This window comes from Danio rerio, chromosome 12 (assembly GCF_052040795.2).
Source record: "Danio rerio strain M-AB ecotype USA chromosome 12, GRCz13ab, whole genome shotgun sequence".
Classification (NCBI taxonomy): Eukaryota; Metazoa; Chordata; class Actinopteri; order Cypriniformes; family Danionidae; genus Danio; species Danio rerio.
The window spans coordinates 42,877,265-42,902,500 of record NC_141032.1 but is presented as its reverse complement, the minus strand read 5'-3'; the positions used below and the strand labels follow the sequence as shown (position 1 = coordinate 42,902,500).

At 33.7% G+C, this 25,236-nt stretch overlaps 1 protein-coding gene and 1 long non-coding RNA gene across 3 annotated transcripts in view; both read right to left on the bottom strand.

Moving 5' to 3' along the window:
• LOC147841476 (uncharacterized) overlaps nucleotides 1-1,608 on the bottom strand; it is a 2,660-nt gene extending 1,052 nt beyond the window's left edge. Inside the window, exons 1-3 of the long non-coding RNA XR_015504814.1 lie at nucleotides 729-1,608; nucleotides 325-658; nucleotides 1-130 (exon numbers count right to left, since the gene is read on the bottom strand). The exon at nucleotides 1-130 is cut by the window's left edge and continues 1,052 nt beyond it. This is a non-coding gene — a long non-coding RNA (uncharacterized LOC147841476). The remainder of the gene's footprint in view (nucleotides 131-324; nucleotides 659-728) is intronic.
• The window catches only part of cdh12b (cadherin 12b), a 320,630-nt gene that overhangs the window by 130,120 nt on the left and 165,274 nt on the right, over nucleotides 1-25,236 (bottom strand). The window contains exons 1-2 of one of the 2 annotated variants that reach the window (XM_087276887.1): nucleotides 24,781-24,842; nucleotides 2,601-2,895 (exon numbers count right to left, since the gene is read on the bottom strand). In XM_087276887.1, the coding sequence (XP_087133013.1) occupies nucleotides 2,601-2,613 (13 nt within the window). In that variant the 5' untranslated portion in view covers nucleotides 2,614-2,895; nucleotides 24,781-24,842. Of the gene's footprint in view, nucleotides 1-2,600; nucleotides 2,896-24,780; nucleotides 24,843-25,236 lie in introns of those variants that run through there. The other variant, XM_087276886.1, reaches the window with a different exon arrangement.

Sequence of the window (25,236 nt, the reverse complement as noted above, 5' to 3'; positions counted from 1 at the left end):
GAATGAATGAACTGCTGAAAAACTGCACTGCAGAATTAAATTATGAATGCTTGAACTGCTAAATGAACTCCTGAATGATTGAACTGATAAATTATTGAACTGCTTAATGATCTTCTGAATGATTGAACTGCTGAATGAATGAACTGCTGAAAGATTAAACTGGTTAATGAATTACTAAATGATTGAAATGCTGAATGAATGAACTGCTGAAAGATTGATCTGTTGAATGATTGAACTCATGAATGAAGTGAAGAATGAATGAATTGCTAAATGAATGAACTGTTGAATAATGAAACTGCTAAATGACTTAACTGTTGAATGAACTGCTGAATGATTAAACTGATTAGTGACTGAACTGCAGAATGAACAGCTGAACAACTGCACTGCTGAATGATTGAATTTCTGAATGAGCTTCTAAATGATTGACCTGCTGAATGAGTAAACATTTGAATGAATGAACTGCTGAACAACTGCATTGCAGCATTAAATTCTGAATGCTTGAACTGCTGAATGAACTGCTGAACAGTTGAACAGATGAATGCTTGAACTGCTGTATGAATTAACTGCTGAATGATTTAACTGCTGAATGAACTTCTAAATGATTGACCTGCTGAATGAATGAACTGCTGAAAGATTGAACTCCTGAATGAATAAACTTCTGAATGATTGAACTGCTGAATGAACAGCTGAACAACTGCACTGCTGAATGATTGAACAGCTGAATGAACTTCTAAATGATTGACCTGTTGAATGAGTGAACTGCTGAATGATTGAACATCCGAATGCTTGAACTGCTGACTGAACTGCTGAACGATTGAACTGATAAATGATTGAACTGCTTTATGATCTTCTGAATGATTGAACTGCTGAATGAATGAACTGCTAAATGATTGAACTGGTGAATGAATTACTGAATGATTGAAATGCTGAATGAGTGAACTGCTAAACGATTGAACTGCTGAATGAATTACTGAATGTTTGAAATGCTGAATGAATGAACTGCTAAATGATTGAACTGGTGAATGAATTACTGAATGATTGAAATGCTGAATGAATTAACTGCTAAAAGATTGAACTACTGAATGAATTACTGAATGATTGAAATGCTGAATGAATGAACAGCTAAAAGATTGAACTGATGAATGATTGAATTAATGAATGATTGAACAAAGTGTTGTATGAATGCGCTGCTGAATGAAATTCTGAATTAATGAACTGCTGAATAAATGCAATGTTTAATGAACTTCTGAATGAAAAAACTGCTTAATGGATGAATAAACTGCTGAATGAACATCTGAATGAACAAACTGCTGAATAAATTTCTAAATGAATAAACTGCTGAATGAATTTCTGAATGAATGAACTGCTGAATGAATGAATGAATAAACTACTGAATGAATTAATAAACTGCTTTATGCACTTCTGAATAAATAACTACTGAATGAACTTATGAATGAATGAACTTATGAATGAATGAATTGCTGAATGATTGGACTTCTGAATAATTGAACTGCTGAACGAATGAACTTCTAAATTATCGAACTGCTCAATGAACTTTTGAATGAACAGACCACTAAATGATTGAACTGCTGAATGAATGAATAAATGAATGAATAAAAGAATGAATAAAATCCTGAATAAATAAACTGCTGAATGATTTATGACACATACTGTATGTTTAATGTGTATTAATTGACATCTTATGAGAAAAAGTAAAAAAAGCACAACACTGAGTCTTTAAGCTGATGAAGATGATTTTGGATGTTGGTGTTTGGTTGCACGCTGGCTTTGAGTTGTCAAAAATCCTCAAAATAGTTTTTAAGTTTGAAAAACCCAGAGAAATTGAAACTGATCTGCATTGTTTTTTGGCAGATAAAAAGTTTCAGAGGCAGTGTGTAAACATTATTGTAATAAACATAATAACATTACATGTGAGGCTACATGTAAAAAGGTTGAACAAAATTTTGGGCTTTTCTGACTGACTTGCATTAAATAAAATTAAGTTCTTTATTAAAATTTATTAATTAATATTTATTTATTTTTACTATTTTGAATAGTTCTTAACCTGCACTAATAAAATTAAATAAATTAAATTAAAACCTTGTTAAACAGAAACAAAAAATGTAAAAATAAATAAATAAATAAAAATAAATAAATAAAATATAACCTTGTTAAACAAACGCATAAAAAGTACAAAAAATAAATAAAATTACAAACAAATTAAACTAAAACCTTGTTAAACAGAAGTATAAAAATAATAATAAAATGAATAAAACAAGAAAATAAAATACAATAAAATAATGAGACAAAATAAAATAAAATTAACTCAAATAAAATAAAATTTAATTAAAATCTTGTTAAACAAAAGTATAAAAAATAAATAAATAATATAATTATATTAAATTAAATACTAAAACAGAATTAAATTTAATTTAATTAAATATGATTAAATTAAAACCTTGTTAAACAGAAGTATACAAAATAAAATAAAATAAAATAAAATAAAATAAAATAAAATAAAATAAAATAAAATAAAATAAAATAAAATAAAATAAAATAAAATAGTCATGCTCTTTTTAGCTCAATTGTTGTCTTCTTACCTACAGGCGACATCTCAGGTACACTAGCCGTGTAGGGTCCTTCCAGGAACTTTGGCTCATTGTCATTGATGTCCTGCACTTTGATAACAAACTCAGACTCAGGTTCGAGTGGCCGGTTGGTGTCAATGTCGACCGCTTGTGCTCTCAGTGTGTAGTACGGCTTCTCCTCGCGGTCCAGACTGCGTAATGCATGAATGTCTCCGGTGGTCTGGTCGATGGTGAAGATTGTTCCAGCTCCGTCACCCGACAGAGTGTATTTCACTGCGCTGTCGCCTTTATCCAAGTCAGTGTGCAGCTAATGAGGGACAGGAGAAAAAAAAATCTGTTAAACTGTGACAGATGAATCTAATATGCATTATAGAGTCTGTCAGCAAGGACTATATTTACAAAACAGCATGCTTTTTCTAAAACGGTTAATACACAATATGTAAACATGGGATGAAGAAATAAATGTATTATTATTATTATTATTTTTTAATTCATCAAGATAAATCAAATAACCACAGATATTAGGAACTTTGCTCATGTTTTGTTTCATTTTAACACTGTATATGATATTACCGTATATTATATTATATATTGACAAAACATCAATTTCTATCGATTTTATCAATTTTATCAATCGGTTTTATCAATTTATTTCCTTTTAAATATTTTTTATTTCATATTCTTTTATTTCATTCTGGTGATGTTTGGTCACTTTGGAAACTTTCTTTCTTTCTTTTCAAAATATCTGAAGTTATTTAGTTTAAGAAAGGGAGCACTAAATAATGCATTAAAGCATTCTCAACTGTAATGACGTAACTGCAAATGAATGTTAAGTTTATAAAGATATAATGTGGCACAAGTGCTTACACAATAATCATCTGCATTCTTGATGTAAGTGTCTGAAAGTTAGTAATGGAATCATTTTTGACAGAAAGCTTCAGTGTTGAGACACTCAATGCACATTTCATGTTGAAAAGATTTCCTTTGATTTAAACTCTGAGAATCTGATTTGCTCTGTTTGCCTGCAGGTAGATAAATCTGACCTAATTCTATCTGCTTGAAATGAGATGTGTCTCTCTCTCTGTTTTTTGTTGTTGTTTTTTTTTGTTTTGTTTTTAATGTGTTTTTTGCCTAAATACTCTTTTTATGTTCAAAAGTTTTTAAATATTTAATTTCAATTGGTATTCCCTGAAGTCAAATACTACAATAAGCTCTGACTTGAAATAAATGCATGAATAAAAAAAAAGTCTTTAAAGTGCAAAGGTTCATAGTATTGATTTGACATTCCTAACATTTTCTCATGTTATTATATAGTATATTTTTCTTATTCATGTTTGTCAATTTACAACAATAATGTACCTAAATGTCTAAAAAGACAATTTCTTGTTTAGTATTTGCCCTTTGCACTATATATATATATATATATATATATATATATATATATATATATATATATATATATATATATATATATATATATATATATATATATATATATATATATATATATATATATATATATAATATATATTAATATATATTATAATATATTTTATTTATTTCACAAATAAAGAACTGTCTTATGTGTAAAGACAATAATTAAAATGTAACGGAATGCTTAATGAACTGCTGAATGATTGCACTGCTGATTAAATGAACTGCTCAATAATTAACTTATGAATAAATTAACTGCTGAATTAATGAATTAACTGCTGAATAAATTAACTGCTAAATGAATGAAAGAATGAATGAACTGCTGAATGAATAAGGGAACTGCTGAATGAATAAATGAACTGCTGAATGAATGATATGCTGATAAATAAACTGTTGAATGAATTAATTAACTGCTGAATGAACTGCTGAATGAAAGCAATGCTCTATAAATCAATAAATTGCTGAATGAATGAATGAATGAACTGCTGAATAAATTAACTGCTAAATGAACGAACAGCTGAATGTATAAATGAACTGCTGAATGAATAAACTGCTGATAAATGAACTGCTGAATAAATGAACTGTTGCATGAAGATTGAACTGCTGAACGAATACTGAATCAACAAACTGCTGAATTAATGAATGAACTGCTAAATGAACTAATGAAATCAACAAACAGCTGAATTGATGAATGAACTGCTAAATGAACTAATGAAATCAACAAACTGCTGAATTAATGAACGAACTGCTGAATTAACTACTGAAACCAACAAACTGCTGAATTAATGAATGAACTGCTGAATTAACTACTGAAATCAACAAACTGCTGAATTAATGAATGAACTGCTGAATTAACTACTGAAATCAACAAACTGCTAAACTGATGAATGAACTGCTGAATGAACTACTGAATGAATGAACAAACTGCTGAATAAACTGCTAAATTAATTGTTGAATGAATGAATTGCTGAATTAATGTATGAATGAATTGCTGAATAAATAAACGGCTGAATGAACAGAGGTATGAATAAATGAACTGCTAAATGAATGAATGATATGCTGAATAAATTAACTGTTAAAAAATTAGACTGCTGAATGAATGAGCTGCTGAATGAAACGCTGAATGAATGAACTGCTGAATGAATTAACTCCTGGATAAATGACCTGCTGAATAAACTTACTTTTGAACGAGAACTGCTGAGTGAATGGACTGCTAAATGAATGAACAGCTGAATGAACAAACTTCTGAATAAATTGATTGCTGAATGAATAAGCCTCTAAATGAAACGCTGAGTGAATGAACTGAATTAATAAACTTATATTTAGATGAATTACTGAATGAATTAACTGCTGAGTGCATGAATGAAGGGCTGAATAGATGAACTGCTGAACAACTGAGCTGCTGAATGAAACGATGAATGAATGAACTGCTGAATGAACAACCTGCTGAATAAATGAAATCAATCAATCAATCAATCAATCAATCAATCAATCAATCAATCAATCAATCAATCAATCAATCAATCAATTAATCAAACAAACAAACAAACAATCAATCAATCAATCAATCAATTAATTAATCAAACAAACAATCAATCAATCAATCAATCAATCAATCAATCAATCAATCAATCAATCAATCAATCAATCAATCAATCAATCAAACAATCAATTCAACTCAATTCAACTTATCTTTATTTGTATAGCGCTTTTACAATGTAGATTGTCAAAGCAGCTTCACATTCAGTTTTCAGAGTTTAACTTCAGTTAATTTAGTACCAATCAATCAATCAATCAACCAATCCTATATGGTTGTACTATGAATTTGATTCTGATTTGAATCCTATTAATTTTTTTAATTAATTAAAATCAACTGTTTTCAAGTCAACACTGAGGTGCTCAACCCTGATTATATTGATTTAAATTCGAACAAAGCCTTATAATGGTAAATTAATAATCTAGCATATCCATGTCATACAGTGTCAATAATCAAACACAATTCTCTCATCAACCAAAGACTGAGCCCAAGTTGCTGAAACAGTCAACTTTTATAAAAACCTTTTTGTTTTTCCCAATCTGCATAAAATCTAGAGAGCACCGTAAACCTGAAAGAGAGCTTAATTATCAGACTGCTTCATTTTCACCCATCTGCACATTCAGAAAGGAAGAAAAGAACGAGAACAGACACAATAAAACAAGAGCAAAGAAAAGAGAGGTTTTCAAAAGAGCTAAAACTCAACAATCACTCCAGTAATAACCAGAAGTGGAAAAGTTAGGTGATACTAATTAAAAACGGAATTAGAATAACAATAGCAATCAGTTCCACAAAAGGGATTCACGAGCCGACGGTTTCCTCAAGACGTCTCAGATGAAAATATTCATGCAAAAGTGCTTGGAACATCTCCGTCTCTCTTTGATAATAAGTTCAGTGGCAATCTAACAGAAGCTGGACTAAGCAGCCTTTCCAGACGCTCATTACGCTCTCAGAAGAAACACTTGCTCTTATTTTTTCACACGCACGACAAGTTCAAGTCGTACAGCATAAACTGACAAGCGCAGAAGAAAGTGAGAAATGTGTATTTACATGCAAATTATTGGCAAATCAGAAAAACAGCAGGGGAGAAATAGAAAGCCTGAAGAGGTTCAGTGAATACTGATGCCTGTTAGAGGGTTATTTACACACACACACGCGCGCACACACACACACAGAGAGGAGCTGCTGAGAACGAGTCTAAACACATATACACACCCAGGTCTCATCTTGGTCAAAAAAAAAATTTATAATAATAATAAAAAAAGTTAAAAATAAACAAATAAATAAATGAATAAATAAATAAATAAATAAATTTTTCTTATTGTTAATGTTTTGTTCACGAGTGAGGGAAGGATGAACTTGAGATTGACAGGCAGTTTGGTGCAGTGGCAGCAGTAATGCAGTCTATGTACCGGTCTGTTATGGTGAAGAAGGAGCTGATTCGAAAGGCAAAGCTCTTGATTTATCGGTCAAACTACGTTCCTACTCTCACCTATGGTAATGAGCTTTGAGTTATGACCGAAAGGACAAGATCTCGGATACAAGTGACCAAAATGAGTTTCCTTCGCAGGGTGGTAGAGTGCACCCTTATAGATAGGGTAAGGAGCTCTGTCAACCGAGAGGAGCTCGGAGTAAAGCCGCTGCTCCTCCACATCGAGAGAAGCCAGCTATGGTGGCTCGGGCATCTGTTTCGGATGCTTCCTGGACGCCAACCTAGGGAGGTGTTCCAGGCATGTTCCACTGGGAGGAGGCCTCTGGGAAAACCCAGGACACGCTGGAGGGACTATGTCTCTCGGCTGGCCTTGGAAGGCCTCGGGATTCCCCTGGAGGAACTGGAGAAAGTGTCTAGGGAGAGGGAAGTCTGTGGTTCTTTCCTACGTTTTCCTGACTCTGCCAAGGAATATGGTTGAAAATGAATGAATGAATGAATGAATGAATGAATTAAATAATAAATAAATAAATAAATAAATAAATAAATAAATAAATAAATAAATAAAGAAAGAAAGAAATAAAGAAATAAAGAAATAAATAAATCACCAGAGGCTTTTTCACTTGACTTTGACCTGATTTCATAGACATGATTTTATACTGTTAAAACTGTATTTTCCTACCCCTAAACCAACCCTCACATAAAACAATTTGCATTTTAACATGTTCAAAATACTTCAACTTTTACATGCTGCAGCTTGGTGGATCCTCAACTCCATTGTGCTCTGACTCTCTGTTACAATAATCAAAAGACTAGAACAATTATAGATGGTTTAATATAAGCATTAACAGGGAAGTCTATTGTAAATGGTCATTATTAAAATAAACAGCAACTTTATAGCATATGTGTATTTCCAGAGTATAAGTATTAAAGGGGAAATAAAGCACTCAGTCAAGTTGACCTTATTTTGTACATTGAATTTCACTTGAAATGAAAGTAAATGAAAGTATATTAAACAAACTCGATTAATGTAACCATTAGGTCAGTAACATTTCACTCTCTGTATTACGCCCATGCCTGTGGCTTCAACCAGGTCCGCAGCTGATGTAATGTGGGTGGGTACTTTCACTTTTGACTACTACAGCCCTCACCTCTTTTCTTGTTCAAACCAAACTAAGATCGGCACGATGTTACTTATGGCAGGTTTTTACATCCTTCTTACATATTGATAGATCGAGTTGATCGACTTGAAGAGGGAATATGTCTTGACATAATCCACACAGACATGACTTAGTAAAGTGTGAAGTCATGAATAATTTTAACCATTGCATTAGTCTGAATGTAAATCCCTTTGTCAGGCAGCGTTGGAGAGATTGAATCAAAACACATCAAGCGAATTATGTGCGGTAATTATCAAGCGGTATTAACAAAAGAAAAATACACAACTTAAGACACTTAAAAGCTTGTATTTGTTGTATTTTCACCAGCAATGAGATGTCCACAGCTTTATGCATTGAGTTCAATTAGGCTGTCCAGTCTCTGTTTTCAGTCTGTTACAATCATGGGTGAAACCCAGACAGGCGGTCAGCAGCGTAATACAGAGAGTGGAGCAAATGATCGGTAATTAAAAGGGTAAAAAAGAAAAATAGAATAAATATATATATTTATATTAGACACACATCTGATGCTTGTATTTGCACCAGCTTCACGTCTACAACTTCACACATTGGGTTAAATTAGGCTTTACAGTCTCCCTTATTTCCACTGTATCTGTTCAGCGGAGGGAACAGAACCAACCCCGTGACGTCAGACACAGTGACATTCCAAGATGGCGGCGCCCTAGGTCTAAAATCTATAGTAAAACATGACGTTTCTTCTAAATTGTTACATTAATCGAGTTTGTTTAATTTACTTTCATTAAAGTGTAATCAAATGTACAAAACAAGGTAAACTTGAAGGTGCTTCATTTTCCCTTTAAACTTTTTTTATTTTTTTTTATTTTAACAATTGGCAATTGACTTCAAACATCTACTTAACTCCATTTGAAATCCTGTACACTTTTACATACAATCTCAAACCTCCATCATGCTATTTTCAGCTTTGATATCAAGAAAAGTGCTGTATTGTGTGCGTATTGTCTCAGTCAACAGGTGCTTTGAGAGCAACAGTTGCTTCGTCTTACAATAGAGACAATTAGAACCTTGTTCTACCGCCTGCTGGTTCAATAGGGTTCAATATACTGGAGGAAGAAATAAAGGCTCTATTATTATACATAAGCCAAGAATCACCCTGTCAAAATTACTTCTAAAGTCTTTTTTACCGCTTACACAACCGGTAATTATTAAAGCTATAATTCTATCAAAGAGGATAAGACGAAGCCTTTTAAAATGTGATCGCATGATATTCTTACACCATTTAAAAAGCTGTTAGTGTGAACTCTGTAATGATATGCGTGGCTTTCTGTGTGCTTCTGTAAGTGAGCGCATGATCATATGGTTCACTACATGCTGTCTGGCCAGTTTTTAAATGCATGTTTGGTTTGCAGAGGAAGTGTCAGCTCGATGACTGGAGATTTCTTACACACCAGGATAGTGAAACCCCTTGAGGACCGCCGTTCCTGCACACACACAGCATGCTAATACTGTCAGGCCAGGGCCTAAACACTCAGCCAATTCAGATAAATAAATACATTCCCTAGCGAGCAGCGACTGCAAAAGTCTGAGGAAAGCAGTGGTAGAGTCATTTACACCCAAAACGTGAGTGTGTGTGTGTGTGTGTGTTTATGTATTTATTCATGTGAAAAAGCACACATCTGTCCAAAAGGATAAATATGTGATTGTGGACCAGATATGTTAGGAGTGGGCGACGTGACCAAAATGATATATAATGTGTGGACATTCAATATCTTCTTGAATCTGATTGGATGTGAGGTCTTTCCAGTCATGCAATATTCAACCTCTACTACCACATAAGCTGCTTTATAGTTTGCACAACTCTTCCTTTAGCATTCCTCACAGACAGCCGCTGGGTTTCCAATCTAACATAAGGCAAATGTTTTCACTGTTAGAGTGGCTGACTGTAGTATTGGTAACCTAGTAACCAATGGTAAACAATAAACAAGGAAAGCATGATGAAGACAACTGATTGGTTACGTGGGTGTAATGTTAGCTATATTATAGTTAATGAGTTTCCATTACTCCATTATTATTTTACATTATTCTGATCTCACGAGGAAACGTAAATATTTTATGTTTTGTCAGTTTATATGTACAAATTACAAAGTCATGGGATTTTAAAAGGGAGTGGTCCATCTTTGTCAGTCTGGGTTCAGGAAATGCCTTCTTGTATAGCAATGGAAAGACTGGCTTACTCAATCAAACTAAAAATGCTCATATTTTACAAGATTTGGGACTTCTTCCTTCATTAAAAAAAAAAAATAATAAGAATGGACTGACCATTTAGTAATCCCAAATAATGTGACACACAGTGTTAATTTGTTATATACATATACATACATATTATTATTAAGTTATTATATTTTATGGCTCAGTAGGGACAGGGTGGGTATTCTTTGATTGGTATTTGGTTACTAATACTGTATGTATGTATGTATGTATGTATGTATGTATGTATGTATGTATGTATGTATGTATGTATGTATGTATGTATGTATGTATCACATTTTTCTTAAACAATAAAAGTATAAAAACAACAACAACAACAACAACATTAAGAATAATAATAATAATAATAATAATAACAACAATAATAATAATAATAATAATAATAAAAACAACAATAAAAAGGGGGTGTGAAAACCATTCCCCTAAACCATCATTGGGAGATGAGCAAATTAAACTTAACTGTACAAATGAGATTGTTTGAATTCATACAAATTAACCACTAAATCAAAAAGTTACGAATTGTTGTGAGATAGCGTTGATTATTCAAATTGATAATTTTTAGCAGAAGTCCAAAACCACTTCAATCAAGCATAAAAAACTTGTTGCATACATTGATTGATTTTTATTTGAAATTTACTGTCTCCATCATTCATTTCTAATGCAAAACTTCAAAATGCTCAATAAAACAGGTTTCAAATATGATGTTTTATTATATAAAATCATGTATTTGACAATTAATTTAGGTTGTTTGGAGGTCCAGCACATCAGTGGCTGTTCACTACTCATAAGAGCAACCTTACCATAGACACTCATTCTGGAAACTGTTACTTATTAGTTTTATTTTAAATTTGACCCAGAGCAAACAGATGTGACTAAGGACAATGTATTTAATATAATGAAATAATAACTTTCTATAAATTAAATACTCTGTTAAAATAAATGGCATTGCTCGTTTGACTGATTTGCTTAGCATTATTATATGTTACCTATTAAATGTTGTTTAATAAAAGAAATTTAATATACTAATAGTATTTAAAACTTTTATTTTTTTTTTATTGCAAATCAGTCTGTGTTAATTAACAGTTTCTGTTATATTACCCAACAATTATCTGAAGACAGTGGATGGAATATGAATCAGTTGTAAAAGCATTTAATGATTAAAGGAAAAAAAAATAAGCGTTGTCAAAATAAATCAGTTACAGTTAATATGATCAGCTCAAGTTTAAGCAGAATTGTGAATCAGAACTGCACAAAGCAAATTGAATGTGAAATGTGAAACTTTGAATGTGAAATAGTTGCCAGATAAGATGATTTCAGAAAAGTCATCTTTCTGAAAATAGTATTTCCAATAATGCTGGTCTTCTTGGATTTTCACACACAACCATCAGAGTTCACAGAGAATGGTCAAAGATAGCGAACATATTCAACGAGCGTCAGTTCTATGAGTGAAAACCCAATTTCACTTTAAGATTTTAAGCTGCTAAACTCAGTAAACATTCATTGCAGTGATCCAGTAATCAAATGCATTCAAACAAAAGCTACAAAACAGTGTTCATTTAACAAAAAACAGACTTATTGCATCAGAGAAGGCATTGATATTCATGGCCATTTGTCACTGAATTGTTCATTCAAGCTCTGTCATGTTTTGTGATTGTTTCTAAAGAAGGTGTTGTGAAATGTAGACTGAATGGAATGAATGTCAAAACATCGAAGCACAGATTATATGCACACTTCATTTCTTGGATGGATATAGCAAACCATCGTCTCGCCTGTAACGTTTTGATGGATGAGAACTATAATGAAGGTACAGACAATTGCAGGGATCTCAAAGAGTAAACATATATATGTACAGTGCTCAGCATATATATGTACACCCCTCTGAAATCTATCTTTCAAAATCATATTTTAAATAGGAAGCTATACAATATTATATATGTGCAAATACATTAGATTGGTCAGTACTGAAGCCAAATCTGGAGCTTATGTAACAAAATAACTTACGTTAATGGTACAAAAACTACTATACCCAAATTTATGTTATAGAAAAATAATAAATACAATTTTTAAAAAAGAGGAAAAATCAAGAGAAGCAAAAAAACAATTAAAATTTTAGTTCAAACTTTCTAGGATGTATTTTGGTCCCACTTTATATTAAGTGACCTTAACTAATATGTACTTACACAGGAATTAATAGTTTGTTGAAATGTACTTATTATGTAATGTATTTACTGTGTACTTATGCTTGATTAAATACATGTATATAATTACATCTGTAATTAACTTTTCTAATTACATTTGTAAATACACTGTTGACCATCCCCACACCTTAACCCACATTTAAACCTACCCATACCACCAAACCTGTCTATAACCCAACCTCTATCCCAACTCAAGAGCATCACAAGTGTTCTAAAATACATTATAAAGACAGTAAGTACATTGTATTTATTTTTTGATGTAAGTACATATAGTTAAGGACACTTAATATAAAGTGGGATTTGTTTTTTTTATATAATTATTTTGTATTTTGTATTATTTTTCAATTTCTGAATATGTTTGGTGACAAAAAAATGTTTTATTAAATATATCTGTTTAATGAATCTGTTTTGTTCAAATACACCAAAATACATTGCCTATATTCACGGAGAAATGGATAAATATATTCAATTTCAAAATAGGGTGTACTCAATTATGCTGAGTACTGTATATATGTGTTACTGAAATCTGAAATAAGTGCTTTCTATTTTAATGTGTTTTAAAACTGAACATTCAATAAATAGTAAAGTAAATAATTTTTCCAGATCGCAGTGTCAAATCTTACAGTGTTCTCTTTTTTTCTTTTTTTCTCTGCAGATACTTTTTATTGTTTCAAAACATTAAGAAAAAATATGAAAGATATATACGTTTTAGCAAACAAACACCAACCAAAGAACACCCACGCACTCCCACACAGGGCCATAAAAAATATACACATACAGTTGAAGTCAGAATTATTAGCATGCCTGAATTATAAGCCCGCTGTTTATTTTCCCCCCAATTTCTGTTTAACGGAGAGAAGACTTTTTCAACACACTTCTAAACATAATAGTTTTAATAAGCCTTTTTAATAACTGATCTATTTTATCTTTGCCATGATGACAGTAAATAATATTTTACTAGATATTTTTCAAAACACTTCAACACAGCTTAAAGTGACATTTAAAGGTTTAACTAGGTTAATTAGGTTACCTAGGCAGGATATGGTAATTAGGCAAGTTTTTGTATATTGATGGTTTGATCCGTGGAATATCGGAAAAAGTATATAGCTTAAAAGGGCTAATAATTTTGACCTTAAATTGGTTTTAAAAAAAAATAATAAACTGCTTTTATTCTAGCCTGAATAAAATAAATAAGACTTTCTCTAAATGAAAAAATTTCGGCAGACATACTGTGAAAATCTCCTTGCTCTGTTAAACATCATTTGTGAAATGTTTAAAAAAGAAACAAAAATGATGTCCTTCCAGCTGCAACCCAGTACTGTAAAACACCCAGACACTCTGACATTCACACACATACACTTCGCCAGTTTTAGTTTGTTCAATTTACCAGTACTGCATATCTTTGGACTGTAAGGGAAGCATCCAGAGGAAACCCACACCAACAAAGAGAGAACATGCGAACTCCATAGAAATGTCATTGCCAGGACTCAAACCAGTGACCTACTTGCTGTGAGACAACCACTGAGCCATCGTGCCACCCCCGAAAAGTATGTAATAAACATTGTAATAGCATTACAAATATATATAGTTTTTTCAAAGTTGTGTGATGAATATTCATTAATGGGGTGTTTTGAGATTAGAATTATGTTTGTAGTGTTGACAGCAGGAACAGAAACAGGTTTGTGTGTTTGTACCAAAAATATATATGATTTTGAGTGCTAAACATAATACAGCATTAAATTATTTGGCATTTTTTGTTTGTTACATGGCGCTGTAGGTAGTGTTGTCGCCTCACAGCAAGAAGGTCGCTGGTTCAAGGCTAGACTGGGTCAGTTGGCGATTCTGTGTGGAGGTTTTATGTTTTCCCTGCATTTGCGTGGGTTACCTCCAGGTGCTCTGGATTCCCCCACAGTCCAATGTCTTGCAGTACAGGTGATTTGCGTAAGCTAAACTGTCCATAGTGTATGTGTGTGTAATGAGTGTGCATGGGTTTTCCAGTGATAGGTTGCGGCTGGAAGGGCATCAGCTGCGTAAAACATATGCTGGATAAGTTGGCGGTTCATTCCGCTGTGGCGACCCCAGATTAATAAAGGGACTAAGCCGAAAAGAAAATGAGTGAATGAATTAATGTTTGTTATATTTCTGGTGCTTTGGAACACAGAATTAACCCAAACTGTGAAAACGGTCTCGCACTGCTGTAGTTTGTCATGCATTTCAATGCTTATGTGTTGCAGAGAGAAAAAGACAGACATGTCTTTTATAAGTTTTTTTTTTCATAAAGGTGCAACATAAAAGTGTGTGTTTGTGTATGTGTGTGTGTATGTGTGTGTGTGTGTGCGTGTGTGTGTGTGTGTGTGTGTGTGTCTGTGTGTGTCTGTGTGTGTCTGTGTGTGTTATGAAACAAACACACCATCCCCAGCAGATGGAGGCAGTCTCAGGTGGATAAACGGCTGATCTAATCACAAGCAATTAAAGAGAATACAACATTGTACTTCCACAAAACTGCAGCAACACACTCACAACAACAACTAAAACAAAAGAAAAGCGGAAGGAACTGCACATAAACAAGCCATCAAAGTCTGTAAGGCTCAATAAACAAATTAGTTGTGACAACAGCTTTTCAAACTAACAGATTTTCTGCGATGACATCAGAAACATGTTTTTTTCTGTGCCAAAATACTAATTAAATAATAATATAATATAATATAATATAATATAATATAATATAATAAATATAAGGGTGGCGCGGTGGCATAGTGGTTAGCACTATTGTCTCACACTAGAATGACACTAGTTCAAACCCCCGCCTGTGTTAGTGGCATTTCTGTGTGGAGTTTGCATGCTCTCCCGGTGTTGGTGTGGGTTTCCTTCGGGTGCTTCAGTACCCCACAGTCCAAAGACATGCGCTATAGGTGAACTGCATAAACTAAATTGGCTGTAGTGTATGTGTATGAATGAGTGTGTATAGGTGTTTTCCATTAATGGGTTGGAGATGGAAGGGACTAAGCCGGAGGAAAATTAATGAATTATATTATACTGTATTATTTATTCATTCATTGATTTTCTTTTTGGTTTACGGAATGAACCACCAACTTATCCAGCATATGTTTTATGCAGCTGAGGTCCTTGCTGCAACCCATCACTGGGAAACTATATTGTATTGTATTGTTTAGTATTATAATATATATATATATATATATATATATATATATATACTTTTTTTTTTTAAGATTTATATTTGGCCTTTTTGCCTATATTAAGTGGACAGGACAGTATCAAGAAGTGAGAGAGAAGGGAATGGAAATATCCTCGAGCAAAAAAAATAAAATAAAATAAAATTCAAATTTCCGTTTAATTTAAATCCTCAGAACACTGTCATAGACAAGTAAATAATGTTGCATGTCGTTATTTTCCATTGTGGACTTTCATTTATTTCATTTACATGTTATCAAGAGCATGAAAAGGCACCTATGTCATAATATCCTCAATGTATTTTAATTAACTAAGGAAATATTTTCTTGTATGTCGGAAGTAAGGAAACATGACACAGCAACACCATTCTTTTCTTAAGGTATTAACTTTAAATATAACAAGAAACATTCCCTTTCTAGGGAATGTGATACTGTGCTATTGGAATAATTACACCCTGTATGCATACTGCCCAAATGTTTATTCTTGTTATTTTTTTTATTTAGGACACACTGTTGATCTCTATGGCTTTCCATATGAGAACACAATAAAATACTTATCTGGCAAAAAAAAAAAAAAAAAAGGAAATATCCTCGAGCCAGGATTTGAACTCAGGACAACACAAACTCACGGCAATTCGTAATTTTTTCATTTAGTGGCTAATTCGTACGATCTAATTCGTACATCGATTTGCGTATCCCCCATTGACGGTTGGGTTTAGGGGTGGGGTTAGGTGCCACGCCTCCTTTTTAAAATCGTACATTTTCATACGACTGAACTCTTACGAATTCGTACGAATTAGCCACTAAACTGCCAAAACGTAAAATACTTACGTTTTCTCGTGAGATCAGGCTGCTGCACCATATGTCAGCATACTAACCACTGGGCTATTGTGCTGCCGTTATATTATATTTTTAATTTAATCTATAGTTTTTGTTCAGCAAATATACTATATATGATATATGAGATGATATGGTATCATATCATATCATATTGTATTTTTATTTAATCAATAGTTTTTATTCTGCAAATATATTATATATGATATTATATGATGTTATACGATATGATACGATATGATATGATATGATATGATATATAATATGATATGATATGATATGATATGATATTATATAATCATTTAATTTAATCAGTAGATTTTATTCAGCAAAGATGCATTCAATTTATCAAGTGACTAAAATGATTTTAATTTTCAATAATAATTCTGTTATCACATATAATATAATCAACAAATCATCATGTAACAATGATTTTGGCTCATGTCATGAATACTGCTGTAAGGATTGTGACAAGTTTTGCCATCACATACAAAATGTTTATTTTAAAATAATTTTTTGTTTCTTTATTTTTTTCTGTATTTTCTGAATCAAAATAACATTTAGCAGTATTTCTTATAACTGTACTTTCCATCAAATAAGCCCGGCCTTGCTGAGCGTCAGACACTCGTACCAACCCTAAACGATTAAATGAACTGAGCTGAACACGAAACATTTCCTACTTAACTGCAGCCTCTAAGAAAGTGCAGAATGATCTCAGTTGTCATAGTGATATTTAGCATATTAATTTCGAGCGCGCAATTCATTAACTGATACAAAATGTTCAATCTTTAATTATTCTCTGCATGACAGGTAGAAAAACGTCTTTTTTCTTCACCTTGCTAATTTAGGCCTAAATATGGATCGCATTTCAAAATATGAATAACCTATAAGAAAAAAGTTAAGGAAAGGTGTTGAAAAGCAATTTTACTCTCAAGACAGCGGCATCAGCTCACTCTGAATTAATCTGCAAGAAAATGAGTGATACTGCAAGAAACATTAGCACTTTTTAACTAAGCCTTCTATACAATTGAAGCAGAAATCTCATTATTGTAAAAAAGAAAAAGTTGGATTAAGATATGTGGAAAGTGTTATATTGGCAGTGCAGATAAATGACATCATTATTCCCTTTTCTTTAACCAATCTATGCCAGCACATTTGTCATCTACAGTATAGGTTAACATGCAAAGTCTTCATTTCTAAATGCATTCAGCATTCAGCTAACGTGCATAATTTAGGGCAGATTTATCCGTGCAAATGACTTCACATCTGGAGAATTACTTTGGCATCAGGTTTTTTTGGCATGAGCTTCAGGGAAGTGTGAGATTACTGTTGCGTGATGGTTTTTGGGGTTTCGGATTATTGTGGTGCTCAGGTTCCTGCATCAAACATTTTTTCACAGACATTTTTTTGCCCTTCATTGGTGATCATGAATTCCAATTTCTTCAAATTCACGAAATGCGATCTTGAATTTGGAGTAAGTATCCTTAAACTGGATTCACTATAACACTGAAGGCACTGATTGTCTTCACACTGTCTATTATGATGGATAGCATGCTGCAAGGATGTGGATGAGCTGTCTTGTTTCTAGCTTCGACAAAAGAAGTTTTCTATAGAAGCTGTAGCAGGGACAAGAGGAGGAGACAAACTTTGAATGCTGGCATTGAAGCATTGAACTTTGAAGGTTATATTCCCCTTATATATTCTGATGTCTTCTACAGTTCACTGCAGGTACTGTATGAATAGATAAATAGATGTTTTCATTGGAAGTGTATATAAAGGGGATTTGGATCAGGTGTCTTCAGCCTTTTGAGATTAATACTGTGTAGTGCAGACCAGTGTCAGGGTCAGAGGGTGTAGGCATTTGTTTTGTTTGCATTTGTTTAATTTACAGAATATGAAAGCACCAAATAAAGCAACAGTTTATACAAAATAAAAAGAATTGAAAATAATACTTAGGATTTTTTTTCTGCTGTGTGCAATTTTGCATACTGGCTCTTAAATCACAAGCACAAAAAATACAATGGCATATATGCAGTGGGGAAAATAAGTAGGAACCATGTCAATATTTTTCTCAGAAAACATTTAGTTACATTTTATTTTGATGGTCCATTTGAGTAGTGGACTTACTGCTTAATATCTGTAGATACAGACATTTACCAGACATTTAACTGACTCTGAGAAACTTTGCAAGTACATGTCAACTTGCACTAGCCCTAACCCCAACCCCAACCCTAATCCCAACCTAACAGTCTACTTATAATCTAATAAGAATTAGTTGGCATGTAGATGCATTGTAACTTATGCTCAACAATCGGACCATCAAAAAAATGTTGTTGACTTGAAATTTTCACCAAAAGTGTGTAACAACCAGATGAATTAAAATAAGCAAAGAACATAAAACTAATTAGTTTACAATTTATGTGTAATAAATTAAATGACATGGGGAAAAATTATTGAACACATGCAGAAAAGGAGGTGTAGAAAGGCAGTGAAAACCCAGACAGCAGCTAACATTTCTTAGTAGTTCTTCAGCAATCCTCTGCTCTTCAACATTGTAAATGAATATTAGCTGCTTAAGTCCAACATCTACAATAGCAGAATGATGAAGATGAAACTAGGGTGAACATTTCAGCAAGACAAGGATCCAAAACACAGCCGACGAAACTCTTAAATAGTTTCAGAGAAAGAAAATCAATCTGTAGAATGGCCCAGTCAATCACCTGATTTAAATTCAATTAAAACTACAAAATAAAATTGAACAGATTTAATAGATGGGACCATGTGGAAGAAATCCCACCTGAGCAATGTGACTTCTTTCTCCATACAAGCAGCGTTTTTAAGCCATTACCAAAAAAAAAAAAAACTTTTATATTAAGTATTAAATACATTTCAGTAGTGCAGTGCATTATCTTTGTGTCATGCTACTGTTATTACAGATAATCTTTCAGATTTGGTTGTTTTGTTTCATTTTATGCTTGTATTGTTTGGGTTTTTACCAAAATCTGAATAAAAAAATACCAAAAATATCCATGTCAACAGCTGCTTTAGAAATATTATTCCATGGAAAAAAATATTACATGTCCAATACTTATTTCCCCCGTTGTACATTATTATTTTTTTTTCTCTGAATATTCTCTCAACTTTTTCACAGCCCAGGTCGTGACTTGGGGGTTATGCTATTATCCAATACAGGGAAAACATTAGTCAGATGGCTTGCGAATATACAAGTCTGTATTTGATCAGGATGTGTGGTCTTAATGGTTTTTGAAGCTGAAGCTTGATAACAGCTAGTGCTTTACAGGAAGTATATAAGAATTTTGATATTTAATTATATATCTATTCATATATTGCCATCTAATCATCATCTAAGGTGATACATGCATCATACCTTTAATACATGCATCAATCCATCATCATCAAAACATCCATCATCATCTATGACTCAATCCATCCACAAATCCATCAATCTATACTTCAATCTATCATTACATATGGTTCTATCCATCCATTATCATGTATGGTTTCATCCACCTTTTCATCTATTTATTGTCATCTAAAATTCCATCCACTCACCATTATCAATAGTACTATTCCACCATTGGCATCTTCAGGTCCACTCATTAATCCATTGTTATATAGTTTAACAGATAAATCCACCTACTGTCATCTCATCACTTAAGGCTGAGTGCTTGGATGATAATCTGTTGATCATCATCTAAGGCTCCATGCAACCACCCATTGACCCATCCATCCATCCTTTTAAAATAAAGCATCTGTGCTTCTGTTCCATAGGGGCGTCCATCTACTGTCAAATATGGTTTGGTCAATTAATTAATCTTCCAATCTTTTTATCAAAGCATCCACCCATCCATTGTCATCTAAGTTTCTGTTCATCCACCCACCATATGCCATTATGTCCTTTATTATATACAATTCCATTTACTAAACGATTGTTATGAATGTTTCCATCTATCGAGCTATCCACCCATCATCTACAGTCTCATTCCTCCACTCACCATCATCTATCATCAATCATTTCCCTTTCAATCATTTTATTGTTGTCAAACCATCTATCTTCAAGTATGGTTTCAGGAATGAATTTGTTGTACTGTAGGATTTCATCCATCATATAAAGTTTCATACATCCACCCATGATCTTCTAAGGTTGTATATATATCCATTGTTTATTTTTTTTAACTGTTATCAACCCATCCATCTTCACATAAGTTTATGGTATGGTATGGTCATCCATACCTCCCTCCATCCATCCATCCATCCATCCATCCATCCATCCATCCATCCATCCATCAGTCTATAATCATATGTGGATTATCAACCATCCAGGCATCCAACAATTTTTTATATGGTTTCATCTGTTTGTCCATTGATCCGTCTGTCCATCTGTCTTTCCTTCCAACCAACCATCCATCCTTCCATCCATTCATCCATCCATCTATCCATTCATCCATCCATTCATTCGTCAATTCATCCATCCATCCATTCATCCATCTATAATCTTATGTCGTTTTATCATCCATCCAGACATCCATTTATATATGGTTTAAATCATCTGTCCATTCATCCGTCTGTCCATCTGTCTTTCCTTCCAACCATCTATCCTTCCATCCATCCATTGATTTGTGGTCTATATTCATATGTGGGCTTTATCATCCATCCAGGCATCCATCTATTTTCATTTATGGTTTCATGCTTTTTTTTTATCCAAGCATCCTTCCATTCATTGTCATCTACATTGCTGTTCATCCACCAAACATCTGCAGTTCCGTCCATTATTACCTATGATTCCATTCATTATTTCATTGCTATCAGTGGTTCTATTAATCCATCCACCAACCTACCCACCTATTATTTAAAGTTTCATTCATCTGTCCATCCAGGGGTCACCAACCCTGTTCCTGGAGAGCTACCTTCCTGCAGAATTCAGTCTCAACCCTGATCAAACACACCTGAACCAATTAATAGTACCTAAAGCAGCACTAATTACAAACAGGTGTGTTTGGTCAGGGTTGCAACCAAAATGTGCAGGTAGGTAGCTTTCCAGCAACAGGGTTGGTGACCCCTGTGTCCATCCATCCATCCATCCACACATGCATTCATTCATACATCCACCCACAATCATCCAAGGTACGTACATATTTATAACTTTGAATGATCATGGGTGGATCTTTCAGTCTTTTTTTATTGTTATCAATCCATCAATCTTCACATAAGGTTATGGTATGGTCATCCATTCATCCATCCATCTATCAGTCGATAATCATATATGGTTTTATCATCCATCCAGGCATACATCTATTTTTTATATATGGTTTCATCCATCTTTTAATCTTTTTTTATCCAAACATCCATCCATCCATTGTCATCTAAGCTTCTGGTCATCCACCAATCATCTGCAGTTCCATCCATTATGAGCTGTGATTACATTCATTATTCCATTATCATTGCTTCTATCCATCCATCCTTCCATCCATCCATCATTTAAAGCTTTATTTATCCATTTGTCCATTCATCCTTCTGTCCATCTATCTTTCCTTCCAACAATCCTTCAACCATCCACCCATCCATCCATCCATCCATCCATCCAAAACAGAACATTCTGTACAGAGTTTTGAGAAATGACTGCAGAAATTATATTTAAAAATGTGTCTCTTTACAAACCCTTGGCCAAGTTTTGCGAAACCACATAATCAGTACAACAATAATGCTTAAATTGTTTATAAGCAGCGCCTTGTTCCCCAACACGTTTGAGCTTTGAACAGAGTGTTTAGAGTTGCATCTCTGCGGCATTAGCGTTCCTCACAGTACGGGGCTGTAAACAGTCTTATCAGGTGCACATTCCCAATCACGCTTGAGTCTCATTAAATGCACACAGTAAAGCTGACCTCTCTTTTAACCAAGCTATGTTGTGAGACACACACAGGTGAAGATTGGCTTGTTTAAGATAAGCTCCCCGGCACAAAATCCATTATTATCTGCTACTGGTTGCTGTCAGCCTGCAAGGTCAACCCTAGATGAGGAATTCAGAAGAGGCTCAATCTGGCTTGGAACAAATTTGGTGCAGACGAAGCTCTTTTGATCCCAGCAAGGTCAAGTATTACTTAAGTGCTCAAGTGTGCTGTTGCATTCTGGGTAAGCACGCTGGTAAAGAATTATCTCGATGAATCCATGAGATTGTGCTCATTTGGACCGGGGGCAAGAAGACAATAATTTATCAGCAATGACGTTCTACTGCCATGTGCGTGAATACACATGATGACCTCAATACTTTAAGAGCATGTCTTAAATAAATGATAGAGGGAAGAGTATGAATATATTGCATTGCTCTCTTCAGTAATAAGCAGCAAATGCATTATTATCATTATGGAAAATTAGATTTTAAAGTAAGGTTAATATTGTTAAACATTGACTTGCCTAATAACCTTGAATTGCCTTGTTAACCTAATTAGCCCAGTTAAGTTCTTAAAATGCACCTTAGGTTGAATGCTATTAACCTTAAAAATATCTAGCAATAATAATTAATAATTCTGACTTTAACATACTCACCGGCCACTTTATTAGGTACACCTTACTAGTACCAGCTTGGACCCACTTTTGCCTTCAGAACTGCCTTAATCCTTTGTGGTTTAGATTCAACAAGGTACTGAAAATATTCCTCAGAGATTTCGGTCCATATTGACATCTGTCATCTGGAACCAGTCTGGGCATTCTCCTCTGAACTCTGGCAAAAACAAGACATTTGTGCCCACAGAACTGCTGCTCACTGGATATTTTCTCTTTTTCTGACTATTCTCTGTAAACCCTAGAGATGGTTGTGCATGCAAATTCCAGTACATCATCAGTTGCTAAAATACTCAGATCAGCCCATACCATTCATCCCATAAAGGTATGTCCTGTATTTCCCTTTCTATGAAGGGTGGAATGAAAAAACATTAAAGAGTCGATCCTTCATATGAGCAACTCATACTGCTGAACCACCAGGGGTACGCCCCTAGCTCCTAAATGACAGTATGTTCTGTCCTTTTGTTTTAGTTAGGCATGAAAACACTTTGAAATAAATATTAATACGGCGGGATTCCCTTTCCTTTTCATTACAGGTGTCGTGGTCCCTCCTATGCAATCCTCAAAACAGTCAAATAGCGGTGGGTGACACTATATAGCAGCTGACACGCTCCATAGTGATAAATAGATGCTGTTTCCCAAGCGGATATTGTACAGGTGATTTGAAGTAGAGCGAAAGTCTGGGTGTTGGCTGCGTGACATTTACACATAATTAATAATAATAACATATGTCGGAGCCAGTGGTGTATTGGTTAGTGCTCACGGCGACCAGAATTCGATTCCCACCTCACGGTGCCAATCCTTCCCCTCTTTCCCCCCATGCTTTCCTGTCAATGATCTCTACTGTCTTATCCAATAAAGTTGAAAACCCCCCAAAAATAATTATAAAAAATAAAAATATTAAAAGTAATAACATTAACATTTCAAACTATTTTTTTCTCAAATGAGCATAAAAATGAGGAAAGAATGCTTTCAATATAACATTAGATGTGTGCAGTTGACAGTGACAGCTCTGTTATTTAATGCAATCAGACAATTAAATTTAACCATTTAACTGTTGATTTTGGGTGCTTATGATGGGCATATCAATATTTTTACATCCAATGTAGACAAGTATGGACCAGCCCATGTATCACCAACAACCATGTCCCATTTAAAGTCACTTAAAATCACCTTTCTTCGCCATTCTGATGCTCAGTTTGGACTGCAGCAGATTGTCTTGACCATGTCTACATGTCTAAATGCATTGAGTTGCTGCCATGTGATTGCCTGATTAGAAAATTGTGTCAGGGGTGATGCAGTGGCGCAGTAGGCTCATCATGCTGTGGTCACTGGTTCGGGCCTTGGCTGAGTCAGTTGGCGTTTCTGTGTAACTTATTTTGTCCTTAAAATGGCTTTTAAAAAATTAAAACCTGTTTTTATTCTAGCCAAAATAACAAACTTCTCCAGAAGAAAAAAAAAATTATCAAAAAGAAAAAAATACTGTGAAAATTTCCTTGTTCTGTTAATGTAACGCCTGGGTTCACTTGAAGAAGGCATGGGATATCAGAATTATTAAAAAACATATATTTATTTACAAAACTTACGGAGATGAACAGAGGACGAACACAGACTGAAGACAGACATCAGCATAGTGAAAATACCAGACAATGGAGAAACTGAATGTAAGGACTTAAATACACATGAGGGAAATGACAATGATTGGGCACAGGGGTAAGACACAGGTGATAGTGATCAACATAATGATGGCGGGAACTAGAACAAAGAAGCACATGGTGAAGGTCACATAAGGAAAACAAAGGGTGACAACACGAGGAAGACAGGTTGTGACAGTTAAACATAATTAGTGAAATATTAAAAAAAAAATAAAATAAATAAATAAATAAACGGATGGCTAATAATTCTGAATTCAACTGTGTATGTAAAACAAAGCATACATTTAATAAAAACAGTTTTTCTGCCTTTTTTGGCATTAAAACTATTGCTGCCCTGAATGATAATGTAGAGTTCATTTTCTGTAAACAGTGTTAAAAATGTATGGT